The following is a 15,112-nucleotide window of genomic DNA, read 5'->3' as shown; positions in this document are numbered from 1 at the left end:
TCTGAGAATATATAATAATCTTCAGCTTTAACTTGTCAGCACCTACACATGTACATGAGAATGGTGCTGACTAAATTGAAGATACAAACTACTGTAAGAACAGAAAGTAGAAAAAAAGGGCCAAAATGTCTGTTTTTTATTAATTTTATTCAGAATATTCTGTCTTGCTTTATTGAACTTGAAATGTAGGCTATTAGTTAATTGGACTGATTGAATTCATAGTTAAGAGAGCTTTTTTTCCAGATAAGTTAAATGTCTGTGTTATGTCTGTCTATGTTAACATATTAGTTGAAATGATATAGAAATGCACGTTGTTGATTGTATTTGAAAGTAACTGGACCTCTTTGAATATGAATTGATGATATAGGCCTTCATCAGGAAATCAAAAAAAGAAGAGTCAAATCAGAGGTGCTGTTGTTTGGAGACAACATACTACAGTATAGTTTCCAAATATACAGCAGCACTGTGACGCTGGTCTAATCGTACTGCAGTGATGGGAACCCACCAGCTCTTGTGTCTCCGAGCGGAAGAATGAATTGACACCGATGATGAAGGGGGTGGGGGTGCTCAGGACCTCCAGCAGTTTCCCCGGCAGGATGGGAACGTAGGTGAAGCTGAGAGGGACACAAACAGGAATGAGATTCAGCACATCTGACACACGTGTCCTGAGATAAAGAGCATCCAGAGAAACATCTAAAGACAGTATGGACAGACAGACAGACAGACAGACAGAGGAGTGGAAACCCACCTGTATTTGAGGGGGAACATGATGGCCAGCAGTCCGCGGCAGGCGTCCGTTAGTCTCTGGTAGCTGCTGGACAGGAACAGGATCTTGTGTTCCGTCAGGGCGGCACAGAACAGATATAACACGTTGACTATACCTGAGGGGGGAGAGGGCACGGGCAAGGCGTCACACCGAGTCCAACACAAACCACATTCATACTGGTATGTTGGACCAGCAGTAACTCAGTTAAACTAATGATCGACAAAGTCTGAAACAACATTTAGGGTTTTTTTTCCCTAGAGGGTTTAACCCCTTGATTACTGATTGGGCGAGTATCAGGCATTCTATGCACTTCTGGAAATTCTTTTAAATAATAAACAATGTATTTGATTATTTCCAGTTTGTTTTATAATAGCAGAAAAAGAAATATAAAACATTTTACACAATTATAGACCCGTCTATCATTTCATTAGAATGACTAACTTTACACTGCCTTTAGCAAAACAGGAGTTATAATCACCAAGTTAACATCTGAAAAAAAAAAAAAACTATTTGGAGTTAACTACATATTTATAAGCCACCGTACCAAGCTGTCTGAAGAGCTGGGCCACGGTGCTGCCGCTGACAGGAAGTGCGTCATCAATGGGAGTCTGGATGACTTGCCGGTCGCCAGCACCTAACGTTATGGTCCTCTATAGATTAAGAGAGAGAGAGAGAGAGAAAATAAGGATTTAGAAGACCAAAGAACTGTGATAATCAGAAGATCTGGGTTTTAATCAGTTTGTGCGCGTCGGATGAGCAGCGTGAGTCAGCAACAGGGAGATGGAGGATCCCAGAAAGGCTTAGCAGGTACATCACAAATAAAATGCAAGTCATTCCAGCCGATCGGGACGTGAATGGAGCCGGGCAGGGCTCCATGCCAACAACCTTACTGCAAAAAAAAAAAAAAAAAAAACTTCAGCACCAACGTGTCAAATGAGATTTTATGGGAGAGAGAAATCCAAGCAACGTGGCAGCTGTCATGCGCGGGCGATTTTCCACGGCAGCCTATGGAAAGCACAAGCGGGAAGGAGGTAGACCGGGGCCAATCTGTATGGATGATTAATTTAGGGCCGTGAAGCGAGTCCTGGGATAAATTCAACGTTTAACGCGCTGGAAACACTTAAGCTTATTTTTTTTTTAATTCTGCTCAAGTCTGGATCTCTGATTGGCACTACACTCTGTGTCTAATAACCACGTCTTCCATTATAGATAATAACCAAACTGACTTTGAAGAGCTGGGCGTCTACTTTGTTCCAGACAAAGCCAATAAATATTGATTTGTGCGTGGTTTGGATAACTAGCATATCCGGGAGTGGAAATGAGGATGATTTAGACGGCGAGAATATAAATCGATCCAGTATGAGCACAATAACACGGCACAACTGAGCATTACCTAAAAAAATTCTAGAGTTTGATCTAAATTGTTTTCTGTCCTGTGTTTATGACTTCAGAACAGGTGGAAAAAACTAAAGTTTTGAGAGGTGAAATATCGCACCTGTTTCACAGATGGAAAAAATAAATAATAATTTGGACTTTGGAATGAATACTGTAAAATATGTTTTCTCACCTTTTCTTTTTTGTTTCTAAAAAATATATAGATCAGTCTTAGAAAATGGACCAGTTTCTTTCTCTCACTTGCCTCTCAGGGCTCCCTTATGTCCTGAAAATACAATTACATGAAAGCACTTAAACCGAATCTTGCCAGAGGGCTTTCACGGTTCACAAACCAGTTGGATACGCAATCCGTTTCTGAAAAAAAAGGGAAAAGCTTCACCTGAAGTGGTTCTAATGGACCCGGTCAGTGTGCGGCTGTGTGCGGCTGGGAGGGAAAAGTGCAGCATTATTTCATGCTCTCTACAGCAGCAGCAATAGCATCAGCATCCACAGGTGAGCTGTTAGCGATTTAATACTGTGACCCAACATCTGATCATCAGGTGCGTTCCAATTCATGGTTTGGCTTCTGAGATAATAAGAGGCGGATATGTTGACTTGTTAACCTGCATGGCCAGAGAGAATACTCTGCATGGCTCTTATATTTGCACGGCTCTGATGTAGCATCTTAAACTAACTGAAGGCAACACTTTACTTAAATTCAGCATTTATAAGCAGGGAAACATTGACTTGTACAAGATGTATTGTGAAGTGAATGATCAGTTGTCGGTCACACTTTGAGCGAGTATCAAAGCATTTTAATTGGGTCTCCTGCAGCAGGAGGTGTGCATGGATTGGCTGAGGAGAATGGGAGGAGCACAGGAAGCTGAGAAAGCTCAGAGCTGATTGGAGTCGGGACAAGGGGGGGAATGAAGTCGGGCTGGCGTACCAAACTCTCCTCTCTCTCCTCCTGGCCCGGCTACACAAGCACCCGGCAGAGAGAGACACACACACACACACACACACACACACACACACACCCCCGAAGGGTAAGACACAGGTTAGAAACAACAGGAGTGAAGGCAAAGGATGCCCAAACTTAACAACATAACAGTGATGACTCAGCGCGACGAAAACAAAGGAAGCTGCACAAACAATAACGTCCTGAACAACTGTAAGATGATGGATGTGGTAAAAAATATAGAATGAGTGTAACATGAGAGACATGCATGCAAAACAAAGCACAGCCACCATTTAAAAGATGATCCATCGTGTCATTCTGCTACTAACTCAAAATAAACAACATTCTGGTACGTTTACCTGTCATATACAGCAGTAATAATACTAATTGAGGGGTATGAAGAGACAGTACTGTTACTAGAGCATTTTATTGTCGGTCTTCGAAATTACACTGTAACAGTAATGCTGGTGTGATAAGTGAATTTGTACAGCTGAGTTGTTCTTATTTGAAGACTGAAAATATCTGTTTGGCTTTTCCGACACCGTGTGACATAATAGGAGCTCAAACTGATACTGGAAACCAGGCGGCAACATTCTCTCTACTGACCAGCCGGAGGCGACTCCTCTGGTTGTATAGAAGTCTATGAGAAAATTACTCTACTTCTCTCTTGATTTATTACCTCAGTAAACATTGTAAACATGAGTTTATGGTCTCAATCTCTAGTTCCAAGTCTTCTTCAATACAGCATGATGTTCATTTAGTAAATTATGGTCCATTTAGAGTCAAACAGACCATAAAGCAAGGTATGCTTTATTGTAAATAAACCCAACATGGCCACGGCTGTAATCCAAGATGGCGACGGCGAAAATCCCCGAACTCGAGGTGATGCCACGACGACTACGTCCACTTCTTATAAACAGTCTATGCTGGAAACAGCTGAAATCACCTCTCACACTGCAATGATAGGAGGCGAAGGAGTTAAACTGGAGTTTTACAGGCTACGTGAGAAACTACGTGTGTTCTTGTCATGTGACAGAAAGTGGCAACGACCTCAAGCAGAACAATTTGTGCAGCTTTCAGTTTGAAGTGTTGTTTTTTGCTCTCAGTTCTGCCTTTAAACTCTAATGTGTTATTCCTAAATCAAACCCTGTCGGTCAGAACACTTGGCAGTGGGACAGACAGTGTCCAGAAACCGGGATAGGAATTCCCTCAGTCCTGTAACAGCTCCATCACTGATGGACGGTAAGAAGAGCACTTGACTTCCTTCCATGGGGAAATCTAACACAAACGAAGGCCACAGGTCAGGGTCGTGTGCCGTGCAGATTACCTCACTTTTGGGGTTGTGTAAACCACTCATAAACGAGTGTTGTAGTCCTGCTGGTCAAAAAAAAAAAATCTGTAGTTATTTCACAAGCTGCACAGCAGTACTGCAACTGGGACTGTTTATTTGATTAAGATAAATGTAGACGGTTTACTACATCTAAAAAAAAAGACGGCATATTCACTCAGTGAAAGCCAGCCCCATCACTAGGCTAGGAAAACAGGCTTTTAGGATGAGGATGAACTAAAGTGCATATTTAAGGTGACACTGCGACTTGAGAAAAAGAACTATCTGGCCTTGGAAGTAATGCTGAGTCACTACTGTACATAGGCGGACATGCTAACATTTGCAGCGTATAAACACACCGTTTAAACCATTCCATATACCTTTACGCTTACATTTTAGTGTTTGGAGAGGGTAAGAAAAAGAAGAGCATTGCTAGTCCCATGTACATTACAGACCTGCCATTCCTAGTTACCATTGCTAAGGTATGATTGGACCATCGCCTTTTGGGAGAAGATCAAAATGTCATATTAATAAAATTCAAACTGTTTCCAAAACGTTGAGGTTGGTGGATTTATCTGGTTAACCCGAACTCCATTCAGAAAACAAGCAATTTAGAAGTTATTTGCTCGTCGTCTTGCGGACAGACTGATCATTTGAAGAATGTGCAACTTGGAAGAAGAAAGTGTTTTGAACTAAACTAAATGTGTGTGGCTGATCATGCAACAGGAAGACTCATCATACAACGTCAACAAAATGGGCACAAATATTACAGGCTGTAATGTTATATATCTTCACAGATACATAAATACAAGTCCCACAGAGGTTTTGCAGAAGGTTAGAGGATTGTCTTGTGACGCCACGGCAGTATGTCTGATGGCGGGTGTCACGCTGCTGGAGTGATTCTGTTGAGTGCGTTTGGGAGAGATTGACATGAACACACAGACTCTACGGTAATGACAGACATTTAGCCGGGCCGATAGAAAAGCCCTGTGGGATCACACAGTTCTAGGAATGTGTGTGCGCTCATGTGTGTGTGTGTGTCACGCTTTTCTAAGTGACCTCTCCTCCTCTTGAGTCGGAGGAACAGGACAGTTTGTGCTCGGATGGAAGGAAGCACTACAAACTCCCGTCTTGTGCTGTGTGCATATATACGTATGTGTGCATGTTTGTTTGAACAAGACTGCCTGTGCACTGATGAGTGTTTTAAGATATGTGTGTGTATGTGTGTGTGTGTGTGTGTGTGTGTGTGTGTGTGTGTGTGTGTGTGTGTGTGTGTGTGTGTGTGTGTGTGTGTGTGTGTGTGTGAGGCGAGCCAGTGCGTTAGCCTCTGCTGTTTGGGTCTGTATGTGCGTTAATACTGATTAGATCTGATTCTCTCATACAGACGAAGTGCTGCCCGGTAAGAAGCCATCTGCCATGCCATATGGTCACCCCGGCAACCGAACAACAACCTGCACAGCAATGGGTTTGTGTGTGTGTGTGTGTGTGTGTGTGTGTGTGTGTGTGTGTGTGTGTGTGTGTGTGTGTGTGTGTGTGTGTTAGAAAGTGAGGAATTGATTTTAAAACAATCAGTGCTAAAATAGCTGCAACAAATCAGGTTTGTGACAAATATGAGAGATGAAAAAAAAAAAAAGAGAAAGAAATGATTTACGTAAACCTGTGAAAGCTGTTTGATCACAAAACACAGAAACAAGCAGAAGCGCCATCAATCACGCAATGACTTGAAATGACTGCGAGAAAGCAACACATTCCTTAAAGAAAAGAAACCGACTCCGCTCCGTTGGATCAACAGAATCAATAACGTTGAGCAGGTTGTTGATTTGTGAAGCTCGCCGAGCGGGAGAGTTACCTGGAGACAGGCCAGCAGCCAGTCACAGGCCAGGGCCTGAGGAACCTTGTCTACACTACAAACTGGGGACTCATCTGTCTGTAACACAGAGGAACCAGTGTACAGTAGGGTGCACACAAACGACACACAGGGGTTATCACATCTGGAGTTCAACCGATGTGCATTTATGAATCTGAACCATGCGCATGAATACGTGAACAGGGACGTTTTGTTCACTTGTACAAAAAATGATTCAAAAACAGAAGAGAAGTCACTATTGTCTCAAAGTGAGATAAAAAAATAAATTCAAAAAACAAGATTCTTATCAAATAAGACAAATAGGTCAAAAATAAGAAAGGGGAGGGAGAAAGTATATATAAGAAATTAAAGTGACCCACAACGCTGCTGGTGCATGTTGTGTCACCTCAGCATGAAGGAAAACCACTGGCGCTCATTGGCTGAGTTATAGAGATGTTCTGATTCCATTTTTTACTTCCCGATACCGATCCGATACCAGTAAGTAAATATCGTATATAAATTCCTCGAGTAACTTGATTACTATAATAATCGATAGCTGCAGACCTAAGACTACTAACCCTGTATGGATGTGATATGATTGTTGTATGGCCTGGCTCGGGTTTCACTCTTTGTAAAACATGAACAAATCCGTACAGAAAATAAATGCTGCACAACTTGGTTTTATGATCTAGTTTGACAGACTTTCCAATGTAAAATATTAACAAATTGTTGACATTTTGCTAGCTCTGGCTAAAGGAACACTCTCGGCTAGCACCTGCCTGATTGGTACTGAGCATGTGCAGATCTCTACAGCGAAATCAGCGATTTAGGAAGACGCAATCATTTTTAAAGACATAAAGATCAAAGTAGTTGAGGAGCCATCTTGCTTCTTTCTCATCTCTGTTGATAGTTTAACATGTGCTGCTATCGGTAATGGACCAACTCTACTGAGTCATATAACCTAAGTATACATATAAGTATACAAAGTATAAGTATACAAAGATGTCTACAACAACACAAACAGAAGCTTGGTTTACAAGTATTGAGTTGGTATCTCAGCTATGCTACGTGTCCGTTTGTTTTTTCTGGTTATAAATGGAAGGTTTGTTGTTGTCTTTAAAGGACAACATTGCTTGTGAAACACTAAAGAGTGTTTGCTGAGCTGTATATAACAGCCTGCCCTTCAGAGGACCAGAGAGCTGCTGTAAAATCAACCCTATGGAGAAGATCGGTGCCATTCTAAACTCTCTGTTGATTGTAATCCATAAATTATTCCATCATGCATGCACAAAGAAATATGCAGGCAGTCCTGTTACAAGCACTTCTGCATGTGCACATTCACAGTCTGCATACAGAAACACATGAAACAAAGGGTCCAAACCACACCTAATACCTTTTTTGCTGTACCAAGCTAACACAGAAGCGGCCCATGCTAATCGAGGTGCCACACTGGCCGGTTGCGCCAAGAAACTGCACCGCTGAGCAAGGCGTGTGGAAACATAAGGAGCGTATACCATCCAGCAAAGCAACACAGCAGAAGAAATGAGACGGAAGAATGGTGTCGCAGCTCGTCCTCGGTCAGCTTTGAGCTTCGGCTTGGTCTGAACAGGTGTGTGTGTGTGTGTGTGTGTGTGTGTGTGTGTGGGAGACAGAAAGTGATGAGTGGTCAGCAGTTACCTGGGAGCCTCCAGCGATGGGGATGACGCAAGTGAGGAGATTTCCAACCACCGTTTCCATGGGGACAGTAAGGCCATCTACATGGACGGTGTAGATCAGACCCAAACAGTTCTGTTCAATCGGGGGGGGGGGGGCACAGAGGTCAAGGGTCAATAAAAAAAAGAAATTAGTGATGGTCAGTATGGCTGTAGATGCTAAAAAAATAAATCAATAAAATCATTTTTTATCATTATATGCTGTTTCTCTAAAATTGGAACTAATATTTTAACATTATATTTTCACATCTAACTCGGTCAATTAAGGGTTTAAAAAGGCGATCAAGCCTGACTTAGTTTGGTGAAAGAGATCATTTTAGTTGTGTTTTTCTGTTTAAAAAGAACAAAAGGTGAAGAATATTATTATATCAGTTTATTTTGTTAGAGAAAAAAACTATAATAGAAAAAAAATCTAATAAGAGAGCTTGTGGAACGTGGCCACTGCACACTCACCTATGCTAATATACCGCCTGTTGTTGGGCTGACAGTGGCCGGTTGGTCAATTTCAACATATTGCCCAACCCTACTGTCTACTCTAAGTCAATGCACACAAACCAACAACGGATGCAGAAATGAGAGAGTGTTTTGGGACTGTCTGTGTGTATCGTACCCTGAACACCTCTGTGTAGTCCAGTCGGGACACCAGCACCAGGCTCTTGGGGGCGAAGACCTGAGCTGGTTGGATGACAGCGAGCTCCTCGTCCGCCTCATCCACCTCACTGGCCTCAGCCTTCTGCAGCTGGACAAAGAGAAGCATCGATATAACGGCACTCACATCAGGCTAAGAGACAATGGAGACCGGGGTTCGATCCCCAGTGGGTGCTTCCTGGCTGTGTGTTCCAGCAAAGACAGTTGACCCTTCACTAAGTCCCTCCTATCAAACGCAGACTGGCCAATCGTAGCGTAGCATCGGCCAGCTGTGACCAGGGTCCGACAACGATCTGAACTCTGCTCCATAAACTCTCATTAAATGGTTTCAGCTTCTCTTCGTATTCATGCTGGTTTAGTGGATTTGGAGCTGATCATGGCTACATTTCTACATAAAAACTTATGGAGGTAACATTAGCAGAATTAACACGTCTATGCTACGCATTACATTACATTACATTACATATGCTACGCTAGCTACTGAAGGTATAATGAATGTATTCACATGTTGCTCTTGTTTTTTAATGACTGTAACCGTGAATAAAGACCTACCCGGCTTACAGGAACACTGTTGTTCCTTCATTTCATCGTCTTCTGTCTGGATCTCCAGGTGATGTGGTGGTTCACTTTTACACTCTGATCTGTAGCTTTAGCTTCTATCTTTATTGTTCTGCTGAATCAGTTTGACATCCTGGATATATGCTAAATGGACTTTTCTAGACTTCCGACCACTCTAAGCAGAAAATCAGAAACGATTGCATGACAGTGTGCGGAGCAGAGTTGGATTAGTTGTCGGACCCTGCTGCTGGCCGATGCTACGCTATGATTGGTGAGTCTGCATTCCAGGAAAACATCTGTATTAAATGGTTGTAGTTAACACTGAATATCATTAATTCCAATAAAAAAATTGCATCCTGATAGAACAGCTTCTAATTACACATTTTTTTGCACCTTATATTACAAATTGTGCTAATTCAACTGAGTTGGTCTCACCTGTGGGTTGTCCAGGCCCTCCCAGAAGGTGAAGCAGGCACAGTAGTGACGCTCCGAGTTGATGTCAGTCAAAACCGCTACAAAGAAGGAGGCAGGTTGACGCTCTGGAACCAGCTGCCAACCGCTGGGCTGACAGAACTAGAGAGGAGGAGGCGCAGGTTAGAGAGGTGAGAAGGTGACGGCAGCATTGGGGCCGGGGGGAAAACCGAGACGGGTTGGAATCAGACGATGATGGAAATAACAGAAGGATTAGCGTACCTGGGCGACAGACAGGTAAGGTCACATGTTCATCCAAGACTAGGCTATCATTAACGCAACAAAAAAGGTTTAATAACACGATGACATCACCACAGCTCTGACCGAACCATGTGAACAGCCGTGAATCACAACGTAGTTAGTAGAAGAAGTTATGGTATGTCATTTTCAAATATTTAGTTGCACAACAAGAAATATAAATGGAGCAATCAAACAATGTCATTGTTGACCGAGGCGAGCAAACAACAGAAAGTCAATATTAGCTGTTTTCTTTCTTGAGATATGACATTTATAGTAAATGGACATTATTCATGACTAACAGACTCACAGACTTGATGAATTGAGCTGAAGTTGGGCTGCAGCTGGTCTGTGTAAACAAATGCTTTTATCTGAAGTCAGTCCACACCAAACAGTTTATAAAGCAATTTTTAGCTTCACTGAGAGCATACGCTGGTGTCCAGCCGACGGTCGTGTGAATCCATGTTGATTCAACAGGCCCGACAGCTGACTTGCATTAATATTAAGAATGCAGCAATCTCCCTTCCACGTCCCCCCTCAAAGACTCAGATACCCAGGGGGCTGATATGAAACCAGCGCCCCTTTTTTTCCAAAATGAAAAATGTTTCCGTGCAAAAACTGATGAAGATTAATGACGCGCCAACAAATCAGAGCATCCCAAACTAACATTAATGTCCTGCTCTGTTTTTGAGTGTGCAGTCCCTTTTTCTTGGCACTTATGTGAAAACTAACTTGCAAGGAGACAGTCAATCAAATCAAACACATTAATGTGTGTTTGTTGAATTTGAATGGCTGTCTCCTATCTCTAGATCCCCTCAAGATCCATCCTCCACTGTACATGACATAGCATTTATTTTGGTTTCTTCTGAATGAAATTATTTTTAATGATATATTCTTCAAGTTTTAAGTCTAAAGCCCCACTAGTGGCCCGTAGAGACAATGCCCATTACACCCCTACAGTACCGTTGGACAAAACAAGCAACATACTGGTTATTTTGATACTCTTAGGCTGTGTATACATTGCAGGTAAATGTGGCCAAATCTTTAGAATTCCTGCAACTTTTACGTCACTCTAGATTCATAATTTCACACTGTGAAGCCATTCACGTCACGATCCCACCACTCCTGGCTCCAACTCTACAGCCACACACACACCTCCGTACAGAAGTGACAGCCATTGCTCCACAAAAAGCCAAAATCAATATACCATCAATATACCAATATCAATAAATATAAATTGAATCCCAGCAATAAGTCAGATTTGAGGACTGAATTCTGTTGACAATCAACCAAAAGAACCAACAAAGTGACATTACGATCCTTAGATAACCTTGTGATCCACAGCTCGTTTACTTATCAGACCGCCGGGGTTTAATTGGTCCACGATGGATCTCAAGTTCAAATGTTTCCTCACTTGTTGGTGTACCGAAAATGTGCTTTTTTTAAATCTATAAATAACTTGAGCCCTGAGGGGATATACATCTGACAAAAACACAAGAAGCCGTTTCATAATAGGCATTCAAAAAAAGAAGAAGCTTCATTTAAGATTTAGAACCGCTAAAACCTTCCAACAGACTCACCTATCCAGAACTGATACTTAGCAATCACCACAAACAAACCTCTCACCCAGTTCAGAGCCTGATGAACGCATCCGCCCTATAAAACCTGGAGTAGTTGCAGTTAGTGTCTTACCCAGACCATTGAGCTGCCCAGGGAATTGAACCCCTAACCCAGACAGGGTTAAGTGCCATATTCTACCCACTGAACCACACTGCAGTGTGTCTATAAGTGTTGACTCACCAGCTCTACGCCTTGTGGGAACGGGCTGTCCTCCCAGTCTTTCTCAGGAAACCGCTGGAGAATGCGACCTTGGCCTTCACCCTCCGCTGCAGAGACACAGGGACAAACAGGTCAGTCCTTGTTATTTACATCGGTTCTCTCTTTAAATAAACTCCTTTGAAGGTTTTTTTTTAAACCATATCAGCACATTCTTTTTGAATATTTTTGTAGTGTATGTTGAAATAAACTATGAATTCATGTTAAAACACGTGTGTTTTGCTACAACATGCCACAGAGATTGGACCTCCATAAAAAGAGGAAGAATACATCTCTGACAAGTGTGTTCAGTTGACAACTTCACTATGAAGACAGGACTTCGGAGGCGACCCAACAGTTGTTAGTCAGTAAATTGATAAAGTGCTTCTATTTCTACATATTCACTACTAATTCATCAAAAATTAGGGCAGCGGTTTCCTCGAGTTTGGAATTTTGGCCATCACCATCTTGAATTTTTTGCAGCCAGTGAACGGTGACAATATTTGGACTGCGGAGCAGTGACGCCGTGGTAGAGACGCCCCATACGTCTCCGGTATCTACCTGTCGAACCCAAGGTAGCCGCGCCCCTAAAGCATACCCTGCTTTATGTTCTGTTTGACTCTAATTGGACTATAATCTACTAAATGAACATCATGCTGTATTGAAGAAGACTTGAAACTAGAGATTGAGACCATAAACTCATGTTTACAATGTTTACTGAGGTAATAAATCAAGAGAGAAGTAGAGTCATTTTCTCATAGACTTCTATACAACCAGACTTCTTTTTGTAACCAGAGGAACCCGGATGGCCATTAGAGAGAATGCAAGTTTAAGGCACTCCTGCCTGGTTGGTGGTAACAAATAAGTTCAGGTTAAGTCTGAGAAACATCTATTCGTTGTTTTCATGTCAGTCTGGTCTTCTAAATGAGTCCATATCTGCCTGTTAAACAGTAGTGTGATGTGGTTTTTTTTGGGGGTTTTTTGCTGCTGGTTAATGAGGCCATTTCCACAGTTGGCCAGGGCCTGGCTCATCACAGTGACACAATGACACGACAAAGGCCCGCTTATATAACCACCACAAGCCCGCCTTTCAGCCTCGCTCCATCTGAAGCTCTACAGGCTGCTTAATGGCAGCATTCATCCGCACAGAGAATACACTCATCCTCCCCATACAAAAGGATGTGAATCTAGCATGAAGCTGCACAAAACTAAATATTATCCAATGCTGATAAAAAAGGAGAACTTTTCACCAGCATTTAGCGCAAACCTGGACAGTTTGCTGCCTCTAGAGAAAATAACAGAGCTTTTTTACCAAGGGAACTAAAACAGAAGCTCAGGCACACGGAGACAATACACAAACAGAAAGTAGGCCAGCTCCCAAAACACACAGGGAAATGCTCAAGTCATCCTCGCTTCCTTGCGAACCCGGGATATGTGGACGCTTGTGGGAGCGGCGCTCTGAGATCAGGTCATCAAAGACAAGATATTAATTTTCTTGTTGCTATGAGATGATTGGCTGCCTCCTTTGAGACCGATATTTAGTGCTCAGGTATCAACAAAAAAGTACTGACACCATGGAGAGGGAATACCATGAAGTGCACTGTTTCAGTTCTGTATAGGGCTGGGTATCGGAGTGGGACGGATCATAAAACCCGCGGTTTGGATCGTATCACGGATCAGAGTCACGGATCGGATCAGCACAAAAGAAAAAAGGGAGCAAACATAACTTTTAGAGATCCCTAAACACGTTTTTTAGCTGATACTAATTACTGATCGTTGATGATCCATATTGGCAGATACAGATCCCTTTGTTGTTTGATTATAGCAGCTGGTCTACAAGGCTCCAGACTATTTACCATCATCCAAAAAACAATTTCAAACAGTCAGAAGTCTGTAAGCCATCAAAAATTCTAGATGTTATCCTTTTACTTTGTTATAGTAATTTATAATAAAAAATGTTCTTCCTAAAAACAAACAATTCAAATTCAGATAAGGAAACAAAAGATTGTATTTTCAAATCTTGTCATTAGTAGTTTTAATGATGTATTATAAGATGCTTAGAGTGTAAACAGGTCATAATTCATCTGGAAGGTGGAGTTGCCGTGGATGCACACTTAATTCGCAACCGTGGGTCGGCGCTTACAGCGGTAAGCACTGTACGAGTGCTGTGTAGTGCGGCAGGAATTAGCTAGCCAGTGGGACACACACACACACACACACACACACACACACACACACACACACACACACACAGAGCTACCATTCCCATGATGGGTATTGAATAAAATACTCTATTGCTATCTGTATCACTTTAAGGGTACTGGTATCAGTAGTCGCATCAACATGTTGTAAATGATACACAGCTGTAGTTCTGCAGTGCAGAGTTGAACCATCAGCAATCAAAAGTTGATTGTTCCACACGAGAAAGCGTCAATTAATTAGGCTCAAAATGTTGAGCGCCATGTGAACTTGTAACCTTTACACAGCCCCTTTGACATGTCATTGCAGGAAAAATACAGATCACATAAATCACTTTAACTTCATTTTGGTGGGCCAAGGCCCAGGTACTGTACATGCTGGCTCACTGGAATGACTGTGACACAATTAATAGAAAGGGACCATAATTCATACTATCAATTACACCTGTGTTGTGAGACAATGCACATACCACAACCGTGTACAATCAAAGATTTCCATTCGTCATGCACTGCAAATGAGACCACATGTCTAATTGTTTTGGAGATCTACATAAAAAATAACTATATTTAGACCACTTTGCACAACACTGTGTCACATAATTGTTCAAAGAGGAGACAGTAAATCACAATCTGCTTGTAAAAAGGTGCTGATGGACTTTTTTGTGACACCAAAGAACATGTGACTGCGATGAATCATCCCTCAGAATACCAGAGCTGAGGCATGCTGGGACCCGCTGTCACCTCCCAACTACGTCCTTCAGAGACGTGCCGCCTGGCAGCGCCTCGTGTTGTGTTCTGTAACAATGTGTTGCCAGTGGGTGACGTGCTGCAGGTGTGTCACAAACACAAAGAGAAAGAGAAAACCCACGCACGAGTGTAACGGCATGAAAAGCAGAGGCCGGTGCGGAAACACTTTGGGCCAATAGCAATGCAGGGTGGGGACTGTTGGGCCAGGTAAAGCAGGACATCCTGCTGCTGAGGGAGGAGTGAGGGAATGAGCCAGGAAACAAGTCTGCTGGGAGTGACACACACACTCTCACACTCACACACACACACACACACACACACACACACACACACACACACACACACACACACACACAGTTCATTTCTTGTTGTACTCCTTTTCCCACCTCTTGCGCGTAGCACTGTTTGCTACATACAAGAGGCGTCTCCTTGTCTCAGGAGGCTACTATGTGCGT

General features: G+C 42.5%; 1 protein-coding gene across 3 annotated transcripts in view; it reads right to left on the bottom strand.

The window, feature by feature from the left end:
* sbf1 (SET binding factor 1) overlaps window positions 1-15,112 on the bottom strand; it is a 57,126-nt gene that overhangs the window by 26,589 nt on the left and 15,425 nt on the right. Inside the window, exons 2-10 of one of the 3 annotated variants that reach the window (XM_068717086.1) lie at window positions 11,698-11,783; window positions 9,625-9,762; window positions 8,594-8,722; window positions 7,949-8,059; window positions 6,275-6,352; window positions 3,087-3,116; window positions 1,311-1,416; window positions 749-881; window positions 506-614 (exon numbers count right to left, since the gene is read on the bottom strand). In XM_068717086.1, the coding sequence (XP_068573187.1) occupies window positions 506-614; window positions 749-881; window positions 1,311-1,416; window positions 3,087-3,116; window positions 6,275-6,352; window positions 7,949-8,059; window positions 8,594-8,722; window positions 9,625-9,762; window positions 11,698-11,783 (920 nt within the window). The remainder of the gene's footprint in view (window positions 1-505; window positions 615-748; window positions 882-1,310; window positions 1,417-3,086; window positions 3,117-6,274; window positions 6,353-7,948; window positions 8,060-8,593; window positions 8,723-9,624; window positions 9,763-11,697; window positions 11,784-15,112) is intronic. The other 2 variants (XM_068717087.1, XM_068717088.1) reach the window with 2 other exon arrangements.

Source organism: Cebidichthys violaceus, unplaced genomic scaffold (assembly GCF_023349555.1).
Source record: "Cebidichthys violaceus isolate CVI_PGR_0920_01 unplaced genomic scaffold, fCebVio1.0.p SCAF_21, whole genome shotgun sequence".
Lineage (NCBI taxonomy): Eukaryota > Metazoa > Chordata > Actinopteri > Perciformes > Stichaeidae > Cebidichthys > Cebidichthys violaceus.
Note: the sequence above shows the minus strand (reverse complement) of the source record. Positions and strands in the feature narration are given on the sequence as shown.